We start from the raw sequence: 24,513 nt of genomic DNA, 5'->3' as shown, positions 1-24,513 counted from the left end.
AACATTATCACAGACAGTTCACACCCTGGACACTCAAGCACACGCAAGAGCAATAAAAACAAGAACACACAGATACAACAGTCATTTGACTCAACACTACAAAGAACAATTAATGTGCACTACGTTTTATAAGGGACTAGTGCAATGGAATGTATGTTTGTGAGCTAGAGTGATGGGTACCTGTTCATTTTTGTGCCTCTCTTTTTATATTTTTAGCATGTTTTATTTGTATGTATTTATTGAATTTATATAAATGATGCCGGGATGGCACTTTTAAATATTGTTGTACTTGTCAGTGACAATACAGATATTTTATCCTATCCTAAATTACACTTAAGATGATTTTATGACGTATGTGTTGTTTAAAATTCTATTTGATATAATCAACCTCTCATCAAATTGTGTCTTTTTTAATATTTTGTTGAATTGAATACCACTTGATAATATCTTCACTGTGTTAGACAATTTGTTAACTGTGAGCTCGATTTTGTTTTCTTTTTCCGTTATTTATTTGGCTTGTTTTTTAATTAAATAACATACATTTGTATTCATTTGGTCTCCAAATAAAGTCACAATTTTCTCATTATTTCCCCCAAAATATATTTTTTAGATCATTTAAATCAGTTTGTTTACGTTTGGTTCAGACACTTCCCCCTGCGGCCGGAAGGTGGCGGTAATGCAATGTAAAGCGTCCGGTTGAAGAGAAGAAGACGAAAAAGATCTCAATTGCTTCAGTGGATGAACAAGTGTGACACCTTTTTACCTAAAGACATCTTTTAATCTGCGGAAAATCTCCTTTTCAACGACCCGAAACGAACACAGAGGATGTGGGTTCGTGACAGGAAGCAGCTGGGCTCGTGTCAGCGACTTTAAACGGAACAAGTTAACGTCTGTGTTCAAACATGGTGCCATTAAAGAGGAGGAAAGTCAGCGCCTCGGACTCTGCGGGTAAAACTGGGAATAACCCTGGAGAGAAAACACCGACAAGGTTCCCGGGGGTTGTTTTATTTCTGCTGGAAAAGAAGATGGGAGCCAGTCGGAGAGCTTTTCTGTCTCAACTGGGGCTGAAGAAAGGCTTTCAGGTGGAGGACGTGTTCAGGTAAGACGGAGAGACTCAAACGCGTCACGTGAACAGGTGGAAATGATCCAAGGGAAGAAAGAAACAGCTGGAATCCCTCATTCCTGGAGGCCACAGGTCAGGATCACATGCACAAAGATCAGGGGGGAAATGATCTCGCAGACACACAAATGACCACAAAAAGACACAACATGACGACCAGGACACATTAAATGACTAGAAAGACACACAGATTACCACAAAGACTCACAAATGACCACGACGAGACACAAAATGACCACAAAGAACGACAAAGAGGTACAAAATGACCACACAGACACACACAATGATGAAGGACACACACTCAAATGACCACCAAAACACACAAATTACTCTCAAGACCCACAAAAATTACAAAAAGGCACATAAATGACTACAAAGAGACAGAAAATGACACACAAAAGACAACCGAAAGAAATAAAAATGACTATAAACACCCAAAACATAAAAATCAGCAAACTGCTGATGTGGGATGTGAACCAGGGTCTCATCACAGAGGAGAAATAACCATTTCCACCATTTTCAGACTAAATGTAAATGACGGGAGAGAAAACGGGGCTGATTACTCTTCTGTTTTGCAGCGAGAGGGTGACGCACATCGTTTCTGAGAACAACTCGGGCCATGAGGTCAGGACGTGGCTGAACTCGCAGGACGTAGGCCGGGCGGCGACGGCGGCGGCGGCTCGCCTCCTGGACGTCAGCTGGTACACGGAGAGCATGCGAGCAGGCCGACCTGTGGACGTCCTGGACAGACACAAACTACAGGCAAGCTGGGTTTTCTCTCCTTCATCTGACATCCTCCAGGAATATATCCACAAACACATGTAAACTCAGAAAGGTCTGAGGCGGCGTGTCGATATGTCTCGAGGTCACCGAACTTCAGGAACAGGAAGTCGTTCTGCAGCAACGGGAGCAACAAAACAGGACAGGTAGTCCAGAACCAGAGGCAGCAGAATTACCTCTTCAATCTATATTGATAAGGATTGTTTAGAATCTATCATGTTTCGGATGTATTGGAAGTATCCATTACGAGAGACAATTTAAAATGTACAGTTCCCAAAACTGGGAAGGATTCAGTCGTACCTTATTATCTCCAGCACCTATCGCTGCGTCCCCCTTTTCTTGAAAGTAAGCTTCACTGAAATGCACTCAAACTGCTGCAGTTTTGTTTTGTCAAATTTAAACACCTTTTTAAACACTTGCAATTGTGCAACCCCCTTATCCTGTTATACTATTTCATCAGTATTCCTGTTGAAAAAGGTTCTATTCTAGTACTTGTGTCTTGATAACGCAGTCTGTCAGGTAGTTTAGATGTGGATCTTCTCGGCACACGCAGTCACGGACGGTCTTATTCTACGCCCTGCACGTCTGCAGCTCATCACCTGTTGTTGCTCTCTAGTGGGGAGAAGACGCAATTACACCTTTCCCTACCACCAGCACCAAAGGCAGTGGAGAGTCATTGATGAGTAAAGTTTAATTCTGTGTGTTTCAGGAGCAGCAGGCAGATGAGGCGGACGTCGTTTCTTTCTCGTTACCGAGCTACGCGTGTCAGAGACGGACCACGCTGGACAACCACAACGCCGCCATCACCGTACGTCCGCTCAGAACACGTTCTCCTCCGACACACTCCTGGTTTTTAACCCCCCCCCCCCCCCCCCCCCCCGCTTAGGACGCCCTGTCCCTGTTGGCTGAGAACGCCGAGCTGAGCGAGGACGACGGGCGAGGCGTGGCGTTCCGACGGGCCGCCGCCGTGCTGAAGGCGCTGCCCGCCGCGGTGACGAGCACCCGGCAGCTCCGGGGGCTGCCGGGTCTCGGGGAGCACTCGCTCAGAGTCATCGGGGTCAGTAATGGACGCCCTCGTGGAAACGTTTGGAGACTTTTTCCTTTCTTTGCGTTTTGTCACGATTCAGCTCGCTGCTTCTGCAGGACATTTTGGAGAACGGAGCGTCGACTGAAGTAGAATCTACCAGACGATCTGAGCGATACAAAGCCCTGAAGGTGAGTTAGCTTAGCGACTAGAGCTAACAAGGGAATCTTCCTTAAAACGATGTTTAAAAAAAAAAAAAATAGACAAGTTAATGACACAGGACATGCTCAAATACATTGTTAAATAAAAGGTACAGGCAAGAGATTTTAGTGTTCACAGCTTTTCTAGAGATATCTGGATTAGAAATGAGCCTGTAATGAGAGTAGCATTTACTTTTTCATGTTTATTAAAGAGCACAAGGGCGAGTGCAGAGAATATCCAGGGATCGGTGCGCACCTAAGTGCCCCCCTGTTCTCCTTCATACCTCTTTAATCGTTCCTCCAGCAGAATTCCTTTTTAAAAATCTACTTCACTCCAGTACAGGAGAACAAGATCATCACCACTTATTTCCTCGTGCCGACAGCTTTAGTTTACGCATCTGATACATTTGATTTGCTGTTTTTTCCGTCAGATTTTGACGGGTATATTTGGAGTCGGGGCAAAAACAGCTGACAGGTGGATCAGAGACGGGATCCACGACCTTCAGCGGCTCCGGGAGTCGGGACAAACGCTCAATCGAGCGCAGCAAGCAGGTGTGAGTCTTAACTCGTCATCGTCCCAACGTCCCGAGAGGATCTCACCATGTTGTTGTTCTTTGTTGTTGTTCTTCAGGTCTGGATCACTACGATGACCTCCACCAGCCCGTCACCCGGGCGGAGGCGGACGCCATCGGTGAGATTGTGCAGAGAGCCGTCACGTCTGCGTCTCCTGGAGCTCGGATTACAATGACCGGCGGATTCAGGAGGTGAGAAGCTCATTATGCTCGGTACAACTACCGTGTAATCTGTTGAAAAAAAAGACATGAGAAAGCAGGGGGGGGGGGGGGGGGGGGGGGTTCTGTGTTTTATGCCAATCATTTTTAAAACTTTGGCATCAGAATATGAAACTTTACCAAAAAAAGTAAAAAAAAAAAAAAAAGCATTGCTGATTTCAGTCGACTGTTGTGGAAATGAGGCCTGAGTCGCTTTCTCTACTGCTTGTATACCAAGCTGTAAGTCACACCTCAGCATAAGTCGCATATCATAAAGTCTGTCTGGTGTATATAGACATTTATTGTCCATGTCCAGGTGTATCTGTAGTATCGATAATCCCGGTCCAGCAGCTGCTGTTCCAGAACCTTCTGTGAGGATTTTCTGATATGACCAACCAAAGTGCCGAAAAGGATGTGACTTGTAATCTGGGAAATACGGTAAAACGCTATATGAATTCCCAAGTAACTACCGTATTTACCAGACTATAATTCATACCGATTTAAAAAAATGAAGAGGAAAAAACAAATCACGTTTATTGTCGATGCCGAGATGTAACTGCCCTCTTGATAATCCTTGTTCCTCAGCTGCTGTTCTAGAACCGTGAATTATCCTTCTTTGTTTTCTTCATCACTGGAAGTTCCTCTGGTTTCTTTCTCTTGCTCATTTAATCTTTATCTCCGCTGATGTTTTGAGTGGGGTTCCCGCTGAACGCTTTTTTTATTCCATGTCTTTCTGTTTGTAACGAAGCTGAGCCTCATAAAAGTATTCTGTCAGTTTTATTTTAAGACATTTTTGTCGTTCTTTAAAAGAATCTGGACTAAACCCCCCCCCCCCCCCCCAGGGGGAAGCCGACCGGCCACGACGTGGACTTCCTGATTACGGACCCAGAGGAAGGCAACGAGGAGGGACTGATGCCAAAAGTCGTGTCCTGGTTGGAATCACAGGTGACCTTCAAATCACAGCTTCATCATACTTTTAAAAGAGTGAAATGACTCGAGAACGTTTACTTCACCTACCTTTTGGGTTCATGTTCTGCTTTAATAATGTCCACAAACGATGATGCCTGAGTCGTCGTGTTTTCTTTTGCCTTGGCTGGCGCCTGTTTTAAACTGGTCGATTACTGGATTCTCTTAAATTGACCTCTGTCACTGCCCGGTTTTAATTGATGAACAACTGTCTTGTCTTCAGTTGTTGTTTGTCACAACTGGGAGAAAACCTTCGTTTTATCTATGGTGGGCCTCTGGTAGAGCCTGAGTTCACCTTGAAGGTCACTATCTTGTCTTCTGTTGGCGTCTGCTGGAGCCTTATTGAAACCGGCACATAGTTACTTTAATAGTGGGACAACCATAACTTTTCCTGCTTCGATGATTCATTAAATAAAGTAACCGGAGCATCTGATTGGACAAGAAGACTGACAGGAAGTCATCATGGTCTGTTCAGGAATGGAAGTAGAGAAACGTACAGGTTCCAGGTGTTTATGAGTGTTTCTCTATGCAGGGTTTCCTGCTGTACCAGAAAACCAGCAGGAACTCCTACCTGGAGTCCAATGAGGGGCCCGGCCGCCCCTCGTCCAACATGGACCGCTTCGAGAGATGTCTGTCCATCTTCAAGCTGACCAGGAAGGAGCATCGAGCCGGCGCAGACGGACCGGAACCGGGACCGGGAAGCCAGGCTGAGAATCCACCAACCAGACGGTGGCGAGCCGTGAGGGTGGACCTGGTGGTCTCTCCCGTCAGCCAGTTCGCCTTCGCCCTGCTGGGCTGGACGGGATCCAAGGTGAACCGCTGACCTCCGCCCGCCTTCCTCCGCCCGCCTTCCTCCGCCCTCCGCCCGCCCTTCCCTCCTCATTTCAGTCGTAGACGTTTCTCCTTGGTTTTCTTCCTGCAGCTGTTTGAGAGGGAGCTGCGACGTTGGGCGGGACACGAGAAGGCCATGTCTCTGAGCAGTCACGCTCTCTACGACAACAAACAGGTAGACGTTCAAAATACAACCACATAAGAGATTAAGAGATTAGGAGGAGGTGTCCAGAATCCATTGAGCTGAGGATCCTTCCTCCATGTCATGTTAAGAACAGTAAAGTGGATTTTTGCTGGTTTGCCCACAACACATGTGTTATTGTGACGGATGGATGTTAGAAATTACTTAAAATCATGGGATTAAGATGCTTCATAAAATAGTGGGAGGAGGATGCTCTATAATCTGGATGTTAGTGGAGGAAGATGCTCTATAATCTGGATGTTAGAGGAGGAAGATGCTGTATAATCTGGATGTTAGTGGAGGAAGATGCTCTATAATCTGGATGATAGTGGGGGAGGATGCTCTATAATTTGGATGTTAGCGGAGGAAGATGCTCTATAATCTGGATGTTAGTGGAGGCAGATGCTCTGTAATCTGGATGTTAGAGGAGGAAGATGCTCTATGATCTGGATGTTAGTGGAGGAGGATGCTCTATGATCTGGATGTTAGAGAAGGAAGATGCTCTATAATCTGGATGTTAGTGGGGGGAAGATGCTCTATAATCTGGATGTTAGTGGAGGAAGATGCTCTGTAATCTGGGTGTTAGAGGGGGAAGATGCTCTACAATCTGGATGTTGGTGGATGCAGATGCTCTATAATCTGGATGTTAGTGGAGGAAGATGCTCTATAATCTGAATGTTAGAGGGGGAAGATGTTCTATAATCTGAATGTCAACTGTTTGAAAGATTCTGTTAGTAAACGTTTGTTTCTTCTCCTACAGAGCAGATATTTAAGAGCGTCGTCAGAAGAAGAGATCTTCCATCTTCTCGGTCTGGAGTTTGTCGCTCCGTCAGAGAGAAATGCGTGAAGGAGTAACGAAGAGCTGCCAGGAGTCTCCATCACTGGAGTTTAACCTGGATTTTACCTCAGGAGTAGGTTGTTGCATTAACTTTTAAAACATTTTATGAAAAAACAAAGCGTATTTAAGCTTTAACGCTTGTTTTCATTCCATCTCATGAAATAACTCGTATTATCGAGGGGCCCTGAAACGGAGCCCTGTGGGACTCCAGGTTTGACTTTCACTCACTTTTCACTTTGAGTTCACTTGTATGTGATAATTGATTTTACAGGTTCTTTTAAAAATGTTCTTTTCGTAAAGAACTCTGAGATTTTAATGGTACTTGTGTTGTTTTTAATTCTGGTGCTTGAAAATTGACATCCAGACAGCAGGGGGCGCTGCAGGCAAAGGGTTTTATTTAAGTGCCGATGAACCAAATAAATAAAACCATTATGGAAATATTTTTAAATTATTATTTTTGGTAGTTGTTTTTACTTATCCTTTATTATATTTGAACCGTATTCTTTTTTTACCTAGTTGTCAATATTTAAAATTTATTTTAAACTTTTTGAACTTTAGTCTTTTTTTTTTTTCCAGTTTATCCTCAATATTTTAATGTTGACATTTTTTACTTTATTCCTTGTTTTTCATTTTATTGTTAAACTCTTGATTTTCAATGTTAACTTTATCCTCAATATTTTTGTCACTTTTTAATTTCTCAGTTTATTCAACTTTTTTCAGAACTTATTTCTGTTTCTTTTAATTCTGTGGTCCATCTCTTTGTCTTTGTTTTTTCGACTTCCATTTTCTTTGAACTTTATTGTGATTATTTTAACTTAATTTCTAGTATTTTAACCTTAGTGTGTGTGTGTGTGTGTGTGTGTGTGTGTGTGTGTGTGTGTGTGTGTGTGTGTGTGTGTGTGTGTGTGTGTGTGTGTGTGTGTGTGTGTGTGTGTGTGTGTGTGTGTGTGTGTGTCACCTCCTCTTAACTGCCTCATTAACCTCTAAATGCCAGTTTAAACATCAAAGAGCGCGTCGCAGCATCACACCTCCGGGTCTTCGTCTGTCGTCCTCGTCTCCTGGAGACTCTGCTCACTAGGTTTCATCCCAGTGAGACGCTATATAGATATATTTATATATATATAGCTTTAAAAGTTAATATTAGCTATTTCTCATTCTATTTCTCATCATGTGTAAAGGACGCTTCCCATATATCTCTATCTATATAGATCTATATAGACCTATATAGATAGAGATAACATGTTTTTTAATCTTTTCTGTGAAGGTTTGCGTCAGACATCATGACCTGGCTTTTTCTTTTTTCTTTCCCCGGCCGTGATTTTAAACCAGTGTTGAGCTACTTTTTCAAAGGAACTATATGTTGGCTAATTTATGGATTTTTCCGGGTTAACGAGCTTCATGCTTCCAGATTCTACTTCTTCATGTAGATACTTGCTGTTTTGAGCTTCTGCTTCTCCAAAACTTGTCCCAAAGGTGAAACTTTCTGCTCTTCATGACTTCGTCTTGTGCTGCTTTCCTTGGTCCGGAGCTCCAGCAGCTGACGGCTGTGAGTGATGCGTTCAGGTGCATCACGTAAATCCGCCCTGCTGGACTCCGAGGCTGAGAAATCTTCTTCCTCAGAGTCACAGTCAGCAAATAACCAATAAAATACTTTATAAACAGAGATGAAACCCTGTGATTGTGTGTGTCTCTCTCTCTCTCTCTCGCTCTCTCTCTCTCTCTCTCTCTCCACAACAGGAGGACAAAGCACACACACACACACAGCGCTGTGTTTTCCAGCACTATGAAAGACAAATTTGTGGGAGTTGATGAAAATATGAGCAATCTCCGCAGTGAAATTCCTGCCCTGTTGCAACGTGGACAGGTGCAGCCTACATATGTACTTTGTTTTTTTTCTTTTTAAATTTTGCGGGTTTGACTTATATCCAGGTGCGCTCAATAATCCGAAAAATACAGTATATTACTCTTAATTAACTGATTCTAATGAGGCGTCTAGATGTGAAGCTGGGATGACACTGATCTATCGAATACTCCCATCCGGTTGCGTCTCTCTGGAAATGGACGGAAACGCAACTTTTTGAAAATGCTCTGACGCCGTCTCTGTGGAGACGGGGGCCGAAACTCAGCTTTTTGAAAAATGCTCCGTCTCCATGGAAACGAGGAGGAAAACTCCACTTTTGGAAAATCCTCCAGCTTCCTGGAAATGGTTAAAAACGCAACTTTTTCAAAAACCCTCCAATTTCGTCTCCGTAGAAACGGGGGGGGGAAACAACTTTTTTTGAAAGACCGCTATGCACATGCACACCACGGCGGCAGTAACTAGTAGTTCTGCACACGCTCAGTAGACGGACAATCGCAACAAAGTTTTACTCCCGAGTGTCACAGTGACTCGCAGTTCCATCTTCTCCTGGGACTTGGTACTTTTATTTTGACAGTCACCGTGATAACAATCCGACTTGGTCGAAACGAAAACGCCAAGACGAAGCGTTTTTCACTTGAAGCGTTGTTGCGTCAACGTTTCTTTCTATTTCCGCGGTTCTGCGTCTCCGTCGGCTCGTCCTCGTCCTCCTCTTCATCCTCATCCTCCTCTTCGTCCTCGTCCTCCTCTTCGTCCTCGTCCTCGACGCCGAACGTGTGAAGCAGGAGGAGAGAAGGAGTCTGAACAAAGAGGACACCGTCTGGCTGAATGGAAATGTCCCTGATCCCACAACAAAAGGCCTGAAACATCCATCACCTTCATCGGCTGCACTGTTTAGTCTGTAAGAGTATATTTACTTTAGAGGAAATGATCACTGAGAGTAGTTCCACATTACATTTAGTATTCGAGTAATCTTTGCTACAATGAAACTCAAAACGGTGTGAGCCTCAGTCGCCTCACCCGTCTGAACTCTGTGTCGTAAAGAACGTTTTAAAAAGTTAAACTTCCTTTGCACCTCCCTCTAACATCCAGATTATGGAGCATCCCCCTCCTCTAACATCCAGATTATAGAGCATCTTCCTCTAACATCCAGATTATAGAGCATCTCCCTCATCTAACATCCAGATTATAGAGCATCTTCCTCTAACATCCAAATTATAGAGCATCTTCCTCTAACATCCAGATTATACAACATTATTCTGACAGCTCAGCTGATGCAAACACTTCAATAATCCAGCTATTATTAAAAGAGAACATTACAAGTAATTTAGTAACTGTAACTAAGTAAAGTTACTCCACTTGTTTTTATAAGACAAGTAACTCCAATGACTCACTGATTTAAAAAAAACTTCCTCCTTTATCTTCTTGTATTAAAGTTTCATTAACTCCAGTTGGTCACTATCTTTTTACTGTATTTAGCAGAAATAACTTCGGCTCTCGGCTGCAGAGGTGAAATGTAAATGCAGGGCAGATGACTGGGGTCTGGGGGGGCGGGGGGGGGGGGGGGGGGGGGGTCTGCCAGACCTCCAGGACCAGTCCTTCTGGCTCCATCAAAGCCCCGGGAGCCTTTGATGAGTGTTGATAGGGATCAATGGCGAAGGGGAAGAGGCCTTAACTGACTGTGTTACAGACGGGGCGGGCAACTGCTGGAGACTGAAGCCCACAATGGAGATCAATGATTATTAGGCGTCATCAGCGCCTTGATCTGCTGGAGGAATCCACACACACACACACACACACACACACACACACACACACACACACACACACACACACACACACACACACACACACACACGGTTAGAAAGTTGAGAATAAAGTTAAAATATTCACAATAAAGTTCAAAGAAAAATGTATTTATTCGTCAAAAGAAAATAGAGAATAAATAATCCAAATGAAATTGAGCTCATTTTAAAAAGTCAAACTTAATCATGATAGCAACCATAATACAGTTACTAACAGTGAAAATCAACAGTTTGAGAATAAAATGAGGGGGGGTCTGAGGGGGGGTCTGGATGGTCTCTGGGTGTGTCTCCACATGTTTGTGTCCATAACAGAAGCAGCAAACAGGCTCATTAGAGACCAAAGAGGCTGAACGGAGACGATCAAAGAGCCGCTCAGCAGGAGATCCTCTCACCTCCCAGACTGTCTGTGTGTGTGTGTGTGTGTGTGTGTGTGTGTGTGTGTGTGTGTGTGTGTGTGTGTGTGTGTGTGTGTGTGTGTGTGTGTGTGTGTGTGTGTGGGGTGGGGTGGGGGCGACGTTACTCCATCTCGTTTTGTTCATATCAGCTTATTTCTTCAACACAACTTTTTAAAGTTTTTGTTGTGTTTTGAGTGTTTGTTTACGCGACGCCGGAGCTCGGAGCCTCTGAAAACTGCTCCCAGGGTGGAAGTTGTTGAAACTCCGTCCCCATGGAAACGGTGGGAAAACACAACTGTTTGGAAACGGGTGGCAAATGCAACTTTTTGAAAACAGTGTCTCTTTGTGTTTGGAAACCAGCGAAAAAGCAACTTTTTGAAAGAATTTTCATTTCGAAAATGGCGGGGGTGGGGGCAACTCTTATAAAGCGCATAAAATGCAACTTTTGAAAAATGCTCCGACTCTGACTCTGAGGAAACCAAAATGAGAAATGCTGCTACTGCACCTGTACACCACGGTCATAGTATTTAATTTAAGAGTATCATAGCATAACTTTGAACAATTACTTTAAAAACATTTGTTATTGAGTCTCAACTAAAGTCACTAAAAAGCTAAAAATAATAAAGTATTTGGTGATAATTTCATCATAAAAGATGTGGAAAATTCTGGAGTTAAAATGTAGTTCTGTATATTTATACAATATATTAATTACAAGAGATGACTAACATTTTTTGTTTTGAGCATTTTTGTTGCCTTTTTGACATTTGTGTATTTATGTTTCTTTATTGAATTTTTTCTTTGTTTATATATATATATATATATATATGTGGTTTTTTTTTTAAATTTATTTATTTTATTTTTTTTTTGCGATTTTTGAAGGTTTTTTGTATTCTTTTGATTTTTATTTATATTTCATAGAATTATTTCTTGTTTTTTTGGTTTGGGTTTTTTTGCATTTATTTTTTGTTTTTCTCAGGTTTGTGGAGTTTTTCTGCGTTTTCTTGCAGTTTTTTTTCCTCATATTTGTTTAAAAAAAAAAACTTCCTTTTTTGCAAGTCTTTCAGGTCTCAATACTGTTTTGGCATTCAGGGTTGGTTTTTTTCCACAGCTAATAACATTTTTTCAAGGTTTCTTTTGCATTTTGTACTGATGTCTACAGGTTGTCTTCTTTCAGTTTTGTCCTCCTTTCTGTTGCTGATTGAGCGACGGTCTGTTTTCAGTGCAGCAGCAGGAGTTCTGCATGTCACCCGTCCTGAAGGACTGGACTGGCTCCTCTGACCACTTTCAGCTCTCGAGGTGTGAATCCTCCTTTAGCACATCAGGAAACTCTGCAAGAACCTGAAGTGTCTGCAGAGGGTGTGATCACATTGAAAGGCTCTTTGTATGTTACTTCAGTCAAACTGAAGGTTAAATGTTCTTATCAACATCTGAAGAAGTAGAAGAGATGCTGCAATCCTCCAAATCTCAAGAAATAAAGTCGTTAAAACATTTTTTTTTTTTTAAATACACTCAGTGTGTTGAATGTCACATTACGTTTCCAGCTCATGAAAGATTTCTCAAATTTGAGGTTTTCCTACGAATAACTTAACTACTGTTGGATAAAATCAAAGAAAATACTCACCAAAACTCTGCTAAATTTCTGTGCCATCAACAATATTAATATAGATAAATTGTAACTTGGAAAACACTTTAGATGAATGATTAAAGCACAAAATATCAATATAGTCAAGCTAAATTCCATAAAATGAACAATAACCTGATGGGGCAGGTGTTTAAAGAAAGACTGAATAAACTCCATTTTAAATACAATCATTTTATTAAGTCCTTTTTATTTCCTTTTGTTTCAAATTTAGACTTAAATGAACTGTTATCCGTATTATATTACGATTATATTTTTAATGGCATTTCTATTTTTTACTTACTGAATAACTTATGTTGGCAGATTCATAAATTCAAATTTTCACTTTCTCTAATATAAAAACCATTTTATTTGAATAATTTCATTATATTTGTGTTTTAAGTATTGCTGAATAACTGCTTCAGCAAACAGTTTTATTTCTTTATATTTGGGAAAATATCAAAATTTTAACCACCAAAAAGTGAAGAAAATGCCACAAAACTATAATCTGTGCTAACTGTGAGTGTAAGTGAGTAATTTTATTAATGTTTTGTTTATTTATTTTCCTTCTAAACTCCCACAAGCTGCATAAAAATAAATCAATTTGAGCTAAAAAAGAAAAAAAAAAAAGTCTTGTTTGACTCCACATGATAGAAAATCTTCAGGAGGAGGAAATATTCTGATTACAAAGTAGTAAAGTAACGTGTTTGGCCCCAGGTGACGTTTCACCGGGAGGACGCGTGAGGTGTCGGCTCCATCAAAGCGCGGCGCTTCTTTGAAGTTCCCGCCAAGCATCGACGGCGTGTCTCCGTCGCGCATGGATCCTTCCGGGGGCGCGTGCACGCGGTCACAGCCGCGCGCGCCGGGAGTGTGTGTGTTTGTGTGTGTGTGTGTGTGTGTCTGTGTGTGTGTGTGTGTGTGTGTGTGTGTGTGTGTGTGTGTGTGTGTGTGTGTGTGTGTGTGTGTGTTTGAGATGATCACTTTCTGTCTGTTGAGGCGTGAAATACAAACTACTCTGATTACCTTCTGTTTTACCCTATTACAGGTCCTTTAAAGCTCCTGGTGCAAATTTGAACTACTCAGTTACTTTTCCTCACCGAGTACCTTACTTATATTGACTGTATGAATGCAAAGTATTCACAACATGTTGATTGTAAGTAATTAAGTATATGTTTTTATTAAATATATAATCTCTTTGGATTTTACCTTTTTATATGTCTTTATATGATTTCTGCATATAATCTGTATATAATCTGTATAATTCTTCTGTGTTCAATATGTTTGTGAATAATCTCTGCATTTTATCTGGTGTATATTATGTATATATTTAATTTGTATTATATGATTTATGGGTATTTAATCTGTTTATAATCTGTCTTTATATAATTTCTCTGTCAAGACAGTGTGTGTATAATCTGTGTTTATAGAACCTGTGTGTGTATAATCCCTTCCCAGTGTTTACTGGAGCCTCTGATCGTGTCTCTTTGAGTGGATCAGTGTTTGTTCCAGATCAGTGAGGGACTGTTTGACCTTTGCTCTCTTTGTTTTTAATCTGAGGATAATCCAGGATCATCCCTCCTTCTTTATTCGATCAGTCTGATCAGGTAACGACCTCAGGATGAAGTTTTCCCTCATCAGGTCACAATCTGATCAATCAATATAACTCACTAATAACTTCATTTTCATCTCATTATTAAACTGTTAAACGATGATATTCTGAAAGATTTATGAATTTTTTTTACAAACTGACTTCAGTCCAGCTTTATTTACTTTAATGCATTGGGACAAATTATATATTTAAAAAAAGTCAACTTTTTTTATACTTGAAATGAAAACAAATATGAAAAACACTTTGTCCACTTTCCATAGTTTTTATGTACACTATAATTGTTAATGATAATGAAAATGTACATCATCTGATGAGCTCAATATTTAATTTCAAATGATTAGATTTTATTTAACTATAACATCACAAAATGTTTAAAATCCAAAGATATAATAATAAAGAAATAATGAAAATTGTTTTTTGAGTGTTTTTGCATTTTCTTTTTTTTAATTGGTCGTCTTCTTTTGGATTTAACAACAGTTTATCTCCATAAAGTTGGTCTTAGGAATGTTGTTTTTTTTACGTTTTTGTTGTCATTTTGTAACTTTTTGTGAACATTTTGTGACTTTTTCTCAAGATTTTGTGACTTTTTCTGAACATTTTGTAACTTTTTTTGAACATTTTGTGACTTTTTCTGAACATTTTGTTACTTTTTCCTCAACATTTTGTGACTTTTTCTGAACATTTTATAACTTTTTCTGAACATTTTTTGACTTTTTCTGAACATTTTATAACTTTTTCTGAACATTTTATAACTTTTTCTGAACATTTTATAACTTTTTCTGAACATTTTGTGACTTTTTCTGAACATTTTATAACTTTTTCTGAACATTTTATAACTTTTTCTGAACATTTTATAACTTTTTCTGAACATTTTGTAACTTTTTCTGGCCATTGAAAAAGAAACATTCTGTTCATTCTGCATCTTGTGGCCATTGTGCAACTTTTTCTGGTCATTTTGTATTTTTTGTATACATTTTTTTCCCCCTGGTCATTTTTTACTCAAATTTACAAACTTAAAAGTATTCACCAAATTTACAAACCTACATTGGCCTCTACTCTTCACTATTTAACTCTGGTTAAGAGTTCATGCATGTTAAAATGTATACATGTGTGATTTCTCTGTTGGCAGCTGGAGGTTATTAAATGTGTTACTTCAGTGGTTGTGAGCAGAAGTATGATTAATCATCTTTTTCTAGTCAATTTTCTATATTTTTTGGGTAATTTTCTATCTTTTCTGGTAATTTTTCATGTTTTTCTAGTCATTCTGTATGTTTTTCTGGCCAAATGTGCTCAAATGTCTTTAAATACATACATTAGTAGTTTCTCTGTGAACGCTAGAGGGTGTAAAATGTCATTATTAGTAGAAATATGATAGAAAATGTAATTTCAATGAAATGTTGAGATGTTTGTGATTTGAGAAGTTTGGATGGGGGGGGGGGGGGGGGGGCAGACACTGAGGAGGAGTCTATTATCTGTATGCAGAGGCAGGAAGGAGGTGTGTGTGTGTGTGTGTGTGTGTGTGTGTGTGTTGTGGGTATATGCGTGGGGGGGGGGGGGGGGGTCTGCAGACTTACTGGAGCCTTGATGTAACAGCCTCATTGAGACTGAATGGGACGTCTTAATTATGTGAAAAGTGGAGGGGGGGGGGGGGGGCTTTGATCTTAGGGTGGAAGGGGTGTGGTGTGTGGGTGGGGGGATGGGGGTGGGTGGGGGGGGTTGTTTTGTCCAGCTCCTATAAGTGCAGACTGTAGGAGGGGTGGGGGGGTTACAGTCCAGGATCACAGACATGCGGGGAAACTTCTCCATCGAGTGGATGGCGCAGAGCAGCCAGTCCGGAACCCCGGAGATCACCGGGACCCCCGAGCCCACCGGGGCCTGCGGACCCTCCGCCTCCAACGCAGAGAGTTTGCCCGGATTTTACTGGAAGCCCCAGCTGTTACCCCAGCAGGGGCAACATGAAGCCCTGGATGGATTCAGTGAGGGAAGCATGCAGCTGCAGGACGAGGGCAAAAGTCAAGGTAAACACTTCATCTGGTAATTCAAGAAAAAAACAACATTTCATCTTTTCATTCAAGAAAAAAATTAAATAACTTGAACTGAAACTGAAACTGATGGACTCCTTTGTGCTTCCTTTAAGATATAATAACTTAATATCTCTTAATATTTTAGCCAGCTTTCTTAAAATGTACCTAAAAAAGAAAAAGTCACATGAATAAACGGTTTCGTAAAATACCTTTTATTGTATTTATTTATTTTTGTTTTATTTTGGAATATTGGCATTCATACTCTTTCTTAATTCAGACTTTTTTTTCTGAAGTTTCACCGACAAATTGAATTCTTAAAGTTTTAAAAGGTACAAAATCTCTTTTAAAAAAAAAATATATAATTCAACATTAAAGTGCAATGACTAAGTAATATAAGTCGAGCACGTCGATGACATTTTTTTGAAGAGATTTCCTTTACATGTTTGATATATAAAACACATTTCAAAAATACTACAGTTAAAAGGGTATAAATAGTATATGGTATAGTCAGATTTTTACGAATTCTGATCATTTCTGAATGTTTTCACAAGTTTATTCTAGACTGGATTGAAATATTTGAACATTTATAAAGGTTTTTTTCAGTACTACTATTAACTCTGACAAAACATGATTTATTAACTTTCACTTCTTTATTCAATTCTTTGTTAGTATTTTAGAAATGTATACATGTTTTTGTCTTATTCACTTTGTATTTTCCCAAAACTTGTGATATATTTAAAACGTTTTCCATTGCAAAATATAAAACTTTTTAAAAAGTTTAAAAACGAATTAAATGTAAAAAAAAAATTCATAAAAATGGCCAATATTATATTAAAAATAATTATTTTCATGTGTTTTTTGTTTTCACTTTCAAGTTTCTTTACCCATTAATCTTTTTTTTAATTTTTCTTTTTTTTAAATTAAAACTTCTTAAAACGTTTTCAAACTAATCAAATGTTAAAAAACAAAAATAAAATAAAAATTAATAATATTATATTAAAAGTAATTCTTTTCAGGTGTTTTTTGTTTTCACTTTAAATTTTTTAACAATACATGAATTTATATAGAGATTAGATTTTTTTTGTTTGTTTAAGGATTTTTTTGTAAATTAGATTTATTATTTTTTAATTTTTTTTTTAGGATTTGCATATTTAAAGTTGTACCCATTAATCTTTTTTGGATATTTTTTTTTCTTAATGTTTTGAATAAATTGGAATTATTTCAACATTATGAATGTTTTATGATCAGGTCATTAAAAGAATCAATATTTTTGTATTATTTTACCTAAAATATTTAGAGGAACGCAAATTTTTTATTATTTTTTGAACCGGGTCCCTCAAGTTGTTGAATTAATTTGACTTCAGTCAATTGTAACTTTGAGAGTCTGTTTAGTAGCTGTACTCGTCTTCCTCGTCCCTCTTCCTCTTCCTCGTCCCTCTTCCTCTTCCTCTTCCTCTTCCTCTTCCTCCTCCTGGTAGGGGGAGGAGCCGGGACTCGAACCACAGCTCCTGACCATGTGCGCTCTCTCTCCGTTCTCCCGCAGCGTCTGAATCCAGCTTCAGCAGCGGCGGCGACTCGGACTATGAGAGCGAAGGCGGTCGGTCCGCGTCGTCGACGGCGTCGCCGCCGTGCGGCCGCCGCTCCCGCACGGCCTTCACGGCGGAGCAGATCCGCTGCCTGGAGAAATCCTTCAAGAGGAACGCCTACCTGGGAACGCAGGACAAGGCCGAGCTGTGCAGGAAGCTGCAGCTGTCCGACAAACAGGTACCGCAGACCAACCAGCCAAAACTCTGTTCTACTGAAAAGATTCCGTCCTCAGGTCGTCATGAACACCACCGGTTTGGAAAAAACAACAACAACAACAACAAAAAAAAAGCTCGATTTCAGGCCACACTCTCCTGGATGTAGTCATTGGCCGTTTCTCAATTCCACTTACGTCAGTACGTACTCCCGTACTTGGCGAGTACGTTCTCAGAAGTACGGACTTTCAGAATTTCTTGCCAAATGCATTATGGGTATTTTGGCTTCCCAAGTCCACACGTCCGGTCTTGATGCATCCAGGTTAATGTGGGCGGAGCCAGAACACATCCGGGTATTTCATGTGTACTCGGAGATCATGCATACTTTGAGTTGGATCAGTACTTGGTCTCTGACTGATGACATTCTAAGAGTACACCATGTCTTTGATCAGGCTATGTATGGTGGTGTGTGGTGGTGTATGGTGGTGTATGGTGGTGTGTGGTGGTGTATAGCGGTGTATGGCGGTGTATGGTGGTGTATGGTGGTGTATGGTGGTGTATGGTGGTGTATGGTGGTGTAGACGGTGTATGGTGGTGTGTGGCGGTGTGGACGGTGTATGGTGGTGTGTGGTGGTGTGTGGCGGTGTGTGGTGGTGTATAGCGGTGTATGGTGGTGTATAGCGGTGTATGGTGGTGTAGACGGTGTATGGTGGTGTAGACGGTAACCATGTTTCCTGCTCTCAGGTGAGGAACTGGTTCCAGAACCGGCGGATGAAGATGAAGCGCTCCATGCAGGACGCTCTGGCTCAGGCCTGCCAGACCAACACCGTCTCCCAGCTCCTGCTGTACTCCGACCTGCAGGCCTACAGGACCAGGATGTACCACAGATACCCGCCAGTGGTGGCGCCAGAGGGTCGGGCTGCCGCCCCCTACGTTTCCCCCCACGGCCTGCAGTACAGCGCCCCTCTACCCGTGGACTCCCTCTACCAGTACGGCAGCTTCCCCGGGGTCGTGCTGCCGCCGGCCGCCTCGCACTACCGAGCGTCGTACCCCAACTACCCCCAGTACTACTGATCCAGACGCCTGGGAATACTCCTCGGGTACTATTTTTATTATTCTGAACAATCAGAAACACGGCACATTTTACAAAAAAGGGTGGTGTGCAATACTGTTTTCCATGTGTGCGTGTGACTTTGAATTGTACGTTTTTATTCATTCTTTTAACGTGTCGAATTTGATCCTGTGTCGTCGTATCGCAGTTTTCTCGATTGAAAATCCATTTGTATTCAGAAGAGTGCAAAAGTACAAACGTGATTCACAGAGGAGCCCTCTAGTGGCTGCACTGATTATGACAACTGCAATGTAAAGACTTTAATTAAATGCATTTGATTTATAAAAAAGAAAAAGAAAAAGTAATTTCTAACTGTAAGCCACCAAGTTTCCTTCACAGGTTTGTTTGTTTTTTGTGTTTTTGTTTACATCTTGTGTTTAGCATGTGTGAGACTGAAAACGAATGACGGTCACGACTCAGCTGCTCTGAAACTGTTTCCAGAAACTTTTTGGATTAAATCGTTTGTTCACATCTGCGTCTCTCCACTTCGACTCTTCTTGAGTTTCTGCACAAAACACAGTCTGACATTTTAGATTTATTGGGGAAAAACATTTGTACCGAACAACAACGACAGCAAGATGCGGGTCGACAACTGGCTGGGAAATGCCCCTGGTGTTCCACAGGGCTTGGTACTGGGACCCTTGTTCATCTTTTCATTGCTGTTTGTTTGTTGGTTAACTTAACATGACGTTTTGGCCTAAAATAAAATGGAATGAGGAAGAGGTGATTGACTTTTTCGTGAGATTCTCGACAGAAAATCAAGTCAAATATTCCACTTTGATTAAAGTAGTGTTGTAACCTGTATGTGGGGGTGTAATTTGTTTTTTTTTAATGATCAATTAACTTTGAATTCAAACTAAGACTCAGCATTTCTTGTTCTGTAGCACAAATATGAAATGTAATGGATCGCAATAGAGATGTAATTTCGAATGACACATGGATTTTACTCCTAATACATATACATAATTATAAACAGACAAATAATACTTTTAATATAATAACTTGGATATTGAATTTATTTTTTCATTCATTTATTTGAGGCATTTTATTTCAGTCCCTAGACCACGAAACCTTGTTGCTGCTAATTACAGCGAAACGTGTGGGCGTGCACGTGCGTGTGTGCGTGCGTGCACGTGCGTTCAATTCTGTTGTAACTTCTTCTCCTCAGAGATGTACGGCGAAACAACGAGCTGTGCTGCCACCTGCTGGCTGAGGTTAGTACTGCAACATGAAATGACGCTTAGGAGAAACTATCTATTTAATGATGATATTTCTTATTTTCATTTAATTTTGCTTTATAGAACTTTTATGAGACAAATGTACCCACAGAATCTGTTGAGGGTAAGGCAGTAAAATAAAACCGAAAGGAAAGAATCAAATCACACAGTAAGTCAACGCATAGATGAACTCAAAATCTCAGAGTTGACTTGATTTTCTTGTGAATGATGCAGCAGCGTCACTTTGCTCCACACAAAAACCTGTGTATCCTTTTAACTTTGAGCAGTAATTACTTTGCAAACTCCTTCAATGACAAAATTCAAACCATTAGAGATAAAGAAATAAAGACACACTTCCCAAAGCCGTCCCAGAATAATCAATCTCATCTGGAGAACTCTGAATTGTTCTCAATGGTGCTCAGTTGTAAAACACATGTTTCTCTTAAAAAGAAAAAAAAACACCCTTGATCCGAGTTTTTGAGCAAGTATCCAACCTTCCCTTTATTTCTTAAAAAAAATAATGATTCTTCAGCTTCAGACTAAGGTATCTACGGAGTTCCACAAGGTTCCAATTTGGGCCCTGTACTTTTTACATTATAAATACTTCCTGTAGGGGAATATGATCAGGAAACACTCATTAACTTCTATTGTATCTGAAGCTCCAGTAACACCGGATAGTATTACTCTGACCTCCAGTAGCACAGTGAGGAACCTGAGAGTTCATTTTGATCAGAATTTATATTTTAATCTTATTTGTGCTCTGCGTCACTGTGCTTCTTATATCTCGTCACAAAACGTTTTTGGTTGATTCCAAATGTAAAATAACATTTTGTTGAAACGTAATCCATTTTGATTACCGTCAGGATTATTTCAATTATGTATGAAACGTGAATAGTTAGACTCGTCAATTCACTTTTAGCACTTTGACATTTACACATGTAAAGTACGATACAAATAAAGTGCATTATTATCATCATCATCATTACTTTATCAGATTGTAATCAGAATATTTTGCTCGTGGTGGTTCATTTAATTACACAACATTATAAAACCAGGACATAAACAAATGTGAAGCCAGAAAAAGTAAAAGTTTATCTTTTTTAATATTATGTCATAAAAACAGATTTCACAACCCGGATGGAAAAAAAAAAAAAAAAAAAAAAGAATAAGTATAACGAGAAGTACGTAAACGGAACCTCGATCTCAGCCAATGGGAGGAGAGGAAGAACTCAAGTGGGCGGGGTTACTCAGGCGGTGTGACCAATAGGAAGATGAGAACCGTGTGAACTTGCGCGAGTGGCAGGCGGCCGAGCCAATCAGCTCGCTCCCTGAAGGGCACCGGTGCTGGGCTGCGTGCGGGGCCGGCTGCTGCGCAGAGAGAGCGGGGCAGAAGCCGAATGGTGGAGCCGAAGATGGCGGATGGCGACAGCGGGAGTGAGCGCGGCGGCAGCAGCGGGGGAGGAGGAGGAGGCGGAGGCGGCGGCGGCAGTGGCAGCGGCGGCGGCGGAGGCGGCTTCCAGCACTTCCAGCGGGACCAGGAGACCCAGGAGCTGGCGTCCAAGCGGCTCGACATCCAGAACAAGCGCTTCTACCTGGACGTCAAGCAGAACAGCAAGGGCCGGTTCATCAAGATCGCCGAGGTCGGGGCCGGAGGCTCCAAGAGCCGCTTGACCCTCTCGCTGTCGGTGGCGGCGGAGTTCCGCGACTACCTCGGGGATTTCATCGAGCACTACGCCCAGCTGGGGCCCAGCAGCCCGGAGCAGATCGCCCAGGCCAGTGTCGGGGAGGACGGCGGACCCCGGCGGGCTCTGAAGAGCGAGTTTCTGGTCCGCGAGAACCGCAAGTACTACCTGGACCTGAAGGAGAACCAGCGGGGGAGGTTCCTCCGCATCCGGCAGACCGTCAACCGCGGGCCGGGCTTCGGCGTCGGCGGCCCTGTGGGCGGCATGCTGGCCGGCCAGACCATCGCGCTGCCCGCGCAGGGCTTGATAGAGTTCCGGGACGCGCTGGCGAAGCTCATCGACGACTACGGCGGCGACGACGAGGAGCTGAGCGGCGGCGGGGGCCCCGGCGCCGGGGGCTACGGGGAGCTCCCGGAGGGCACCTCCATCATGGTGGACTCCAAGCGCTTCTTCTTCGACGTGGGCTCCAACAAGTACGGCGTGTTCCTGCGGGTGAGCGAGGTGAAGCCCAGCTACCGGAACTCTATCACCATCCCCTTCAAGGCCTGGGGCAAGTTCGGCGGCGCGTTCTGCCGCTACGCCGAGGAGATGAAGGAGATCCAGGAGCGGCAGCGGGATAAGATGTACGAGCGGAGAACCGGGGACGAGTCCGAGGGCGACGACGTGGACGACGACTGATCAGGCTTCTATATATATATGAAATATAGATATATATATATACATCCATACTTATAAGGAAAAAAAAAAGAGAAGAGAAAAGATGTTTAGTTCAAGTATGAGAGATCTGCAATATAGGGGTATTTTGGAAAAACATAAAAAGAGAAAAAAAGATGAAGTGCATGACAAATCGTGCTGTTATAGCCTACTAAAAGTATCGTGGCGTTAAGAAAAAAAAAAAGTACATGTGCAGGGAAATATTGGTGTTTTATCCTTAAAGAGAAGGTTTTGAGTGGAACGAGTGCTTTATTGTGAGAAATAAGAAGAGGAGGAGGAAAGAGGAGAGGAGCTACTAAAACCAGCAGATTCGATTTTTTTAAATAACTAGAAGTGAAGCCCAAGAAAGCTTTTTTTTGGTTTGTTTTGTTCCCCCCCCCCCCCCCCCCCCCCCCCCCCCCCCCCCGATTTGTAGTCTGTTTAAGAAAGAAAGAAAAAGAAAAAAGATTGAGGACCTGATTGAGAGCATCCATCCTGGTTCCTGGTCCAGGTCTCTCTCTCTCTCTCTCTCGCTCTCTCCTCCAGCAGTGTGTGGATTTTATTTTTTGGGATTTTTTATTTTTTTTTGGTGGGATTCTTGCAAGTAGAGTCTGAGGAAACCTGGAAGAGGAAAGTACAGGCGGGAGAGAGGGGGAAGCTCGTCGTGTGTTCCAAGGTAAAAGTCATCAGGAAGCAGCAGATGGGGAGAAGCTGTCAAAAAGAGACCAGCAGCTGCAGCATCTGCAGGCCGAGAAGATTACCCAAAATGCCATGAGGAGGAGGAAGAGGAGGAGGAGGAGGAGGATTAATCCATAAAGCCCAACAACAAGGCGGAGCCTCGTGGACTAAATTTAAAAAAAAAAAAAAAAAAAGCTTTTTGACTCCAGTAGTCAGTTAACGGTGTGGATCCGCTGGGTTTTATGTTATACATACGATCTAAAGAGCAAAAAGAGAAGCATCGTTTCCGGTCAGATGCACCCGGCGGTGGCGGTGTGTGCCCCCCCATCCCCCCCATCCCCCATCCCCCCCTTCACACCAGAACATCCCTGGTGCTTTTTGGGAGGACGGTGCAGATCATCTCATCACAGGACGGGACTCCTCGCGATGCTCGTTCGCTCCGACAGGGTCCAAACGGCCCGGCGTCCGGACGGGAGAGGCCGGCCTCCTTCCTCCTCTCTCGCCGGGCCCCACCACCACCACCACCAGGCCCCGGGACCCCCGCCACCACCACCACCACCTTGGGAGCACCTTCTCACCAAACCCCTGGACAGAAACGTAATGATGGATGTTTTTCTTTTCACTTTTCTTTATTTTTTATTAAAATTATTTCTTTTCAGAAGAGAAAAAAAACAAACTATATTGAAATGAGATTATAGGAAAGATATTACCAAACAAACCAGCAAAAATTAAAAAAAAATGATATTTTCAAATACTTATAAAAGAGGAAAAAAAGATGTATTGTCTAAAAAGGAATTTCTTCAAGATTTAAAAAATAAAGAAAGGTTAATTTCTTAAAACACAGCTCTGACTCAAATCTCCAGATTATTTCCCGGGTTTGTGTTTTTTTTTCTTTTTTTTTCCAGACTGAAAGTCTAACACTTCATTAATTAAAACCACTTTAAATGTGAGCCTGGATGGTGTGACTGCGTATTTTGACCCAATGTCAGTTATTTTTGTTCATACAAGCGGTGGTCTTTCAATATTTGTACGTAATCTAACTAAAATCGCCTTTAAAAAGTGAACGGGACAACGTGTGAGATTAGTGCAATGTCACGTTTTGTCCACTGGGGGGCAGTGGTGAGTCTCCAGAGTTTGGTTGATTTCAGTTTATGACGCGAACGTCTTCAGCCAGTCTCGTCGATAAATCCGTGGATAAACGGGTTTCTTGTGGTGGCGAGCTGGATCGATCCCCCATAGTTAATATTTTGTGAATGACTTCAGCTAAACTACACACAAAAAGTAAGAGAAAATGCATTTGGTAGTTTTTTTTGTTTTTTTTTTATTTAATTCTTACGACTTGTGCTGTTAAGATTGATCTAAATTTTACAAATA

The 24,513-nt window shown here is 41.7% G+C and overlaps 3 protein-coding genes across 3 annotated transcripts; all 3 read left to right on the top strand.

Annotated features, from left to right (window-relative positions):
* Window positions 1–690: 690 nt before the first annotated feature.
* Window positions 691–7,162, top strand: polm (polymerase (DNA directed), mu). Its single transcript, XM_080477069.1, has 11 exons — window positions 691–1,099; window positions 1,699–1,882; window positions 2,610–2,708; window positions 2,787–2,957; window positions 3,044–3,115; window positions 3,556–3,676; window positions 3,756–3,888; window positions 4,737–4,839; window positions 5,393–5,671; window positions 5,783–5,866; window positions 6,633–7,162. The coding sequence occupies exons 1-11, from the start codon at window positions 903–905 to the stop codon at window positions 6,717–6,719; spliced, it is 1,530 nt and encodes a 509-aa protein (XP_080333195.1). The 5' UTR covers window positions 691–902; the 3' UTR covers window positions 6,720–7,162.
* Window positions 7,163–15,764: 8,602 nt separating this feature from the next.
* ved (ventrally expressed dharma/bozozok antagonist) lies at window positions 15,765–19,353 on the top strand. The gene is made up of 3 exons (XM_080477421.1): window positions 15,765–16,013; window positions 17,563–17,783; window positions 18,503–19,353. The coding sequence occupies exons 1-3, from the start codon at window positions 15,782–15,784 to the stop codon at window positions 18,830–18,832; spliced, it is 783 nt and encodes a 260-aa protein (XP_080333547.1). The 5' UTR covers window positions 15,765–15,781; the 3' UTR covers window positions 18,833–19,353.
* Window positions 19,354–21,483: 2,130 nt separating this feature from the next.
* On the top strand, window positions 21,484–22,689 carry purbb (purine-rich element binding protein Bb; the record flags this gene model as incomplete). The annotated part of the gene is made up of 1 exon (XM_080476740.1): window positions 21,484–22,689. One exon carries the CDS (start codon window positions 21,484–21,486, stop codon window positions 22,444–22,446), a length of 963 nt encoding a protein of 320 aa, XP_080332866.1. The 3' UTR covers window positions 22,447–22,689.
* Between the last annotated feature and the right edge of the window lie 1,824 nt (window positions 22,690–24,513).

This window comes from Lipophrys pholis (genome assembly GCF_963383615.2).
Source record: "Lipophrys pholis genome assembly, chromosome: 12".
NCBI lineage: Eukaryota > Metazoa > Chordata > Actinopteri > Blenniiformes > Blenniidae > Lipophrys > Lipophrys pholis.
The sequence above is the reverse complement of the archived record's forward strand: the minus strand, read 5'-3'. Positions and strand labels throughout refer to the sequence as shown.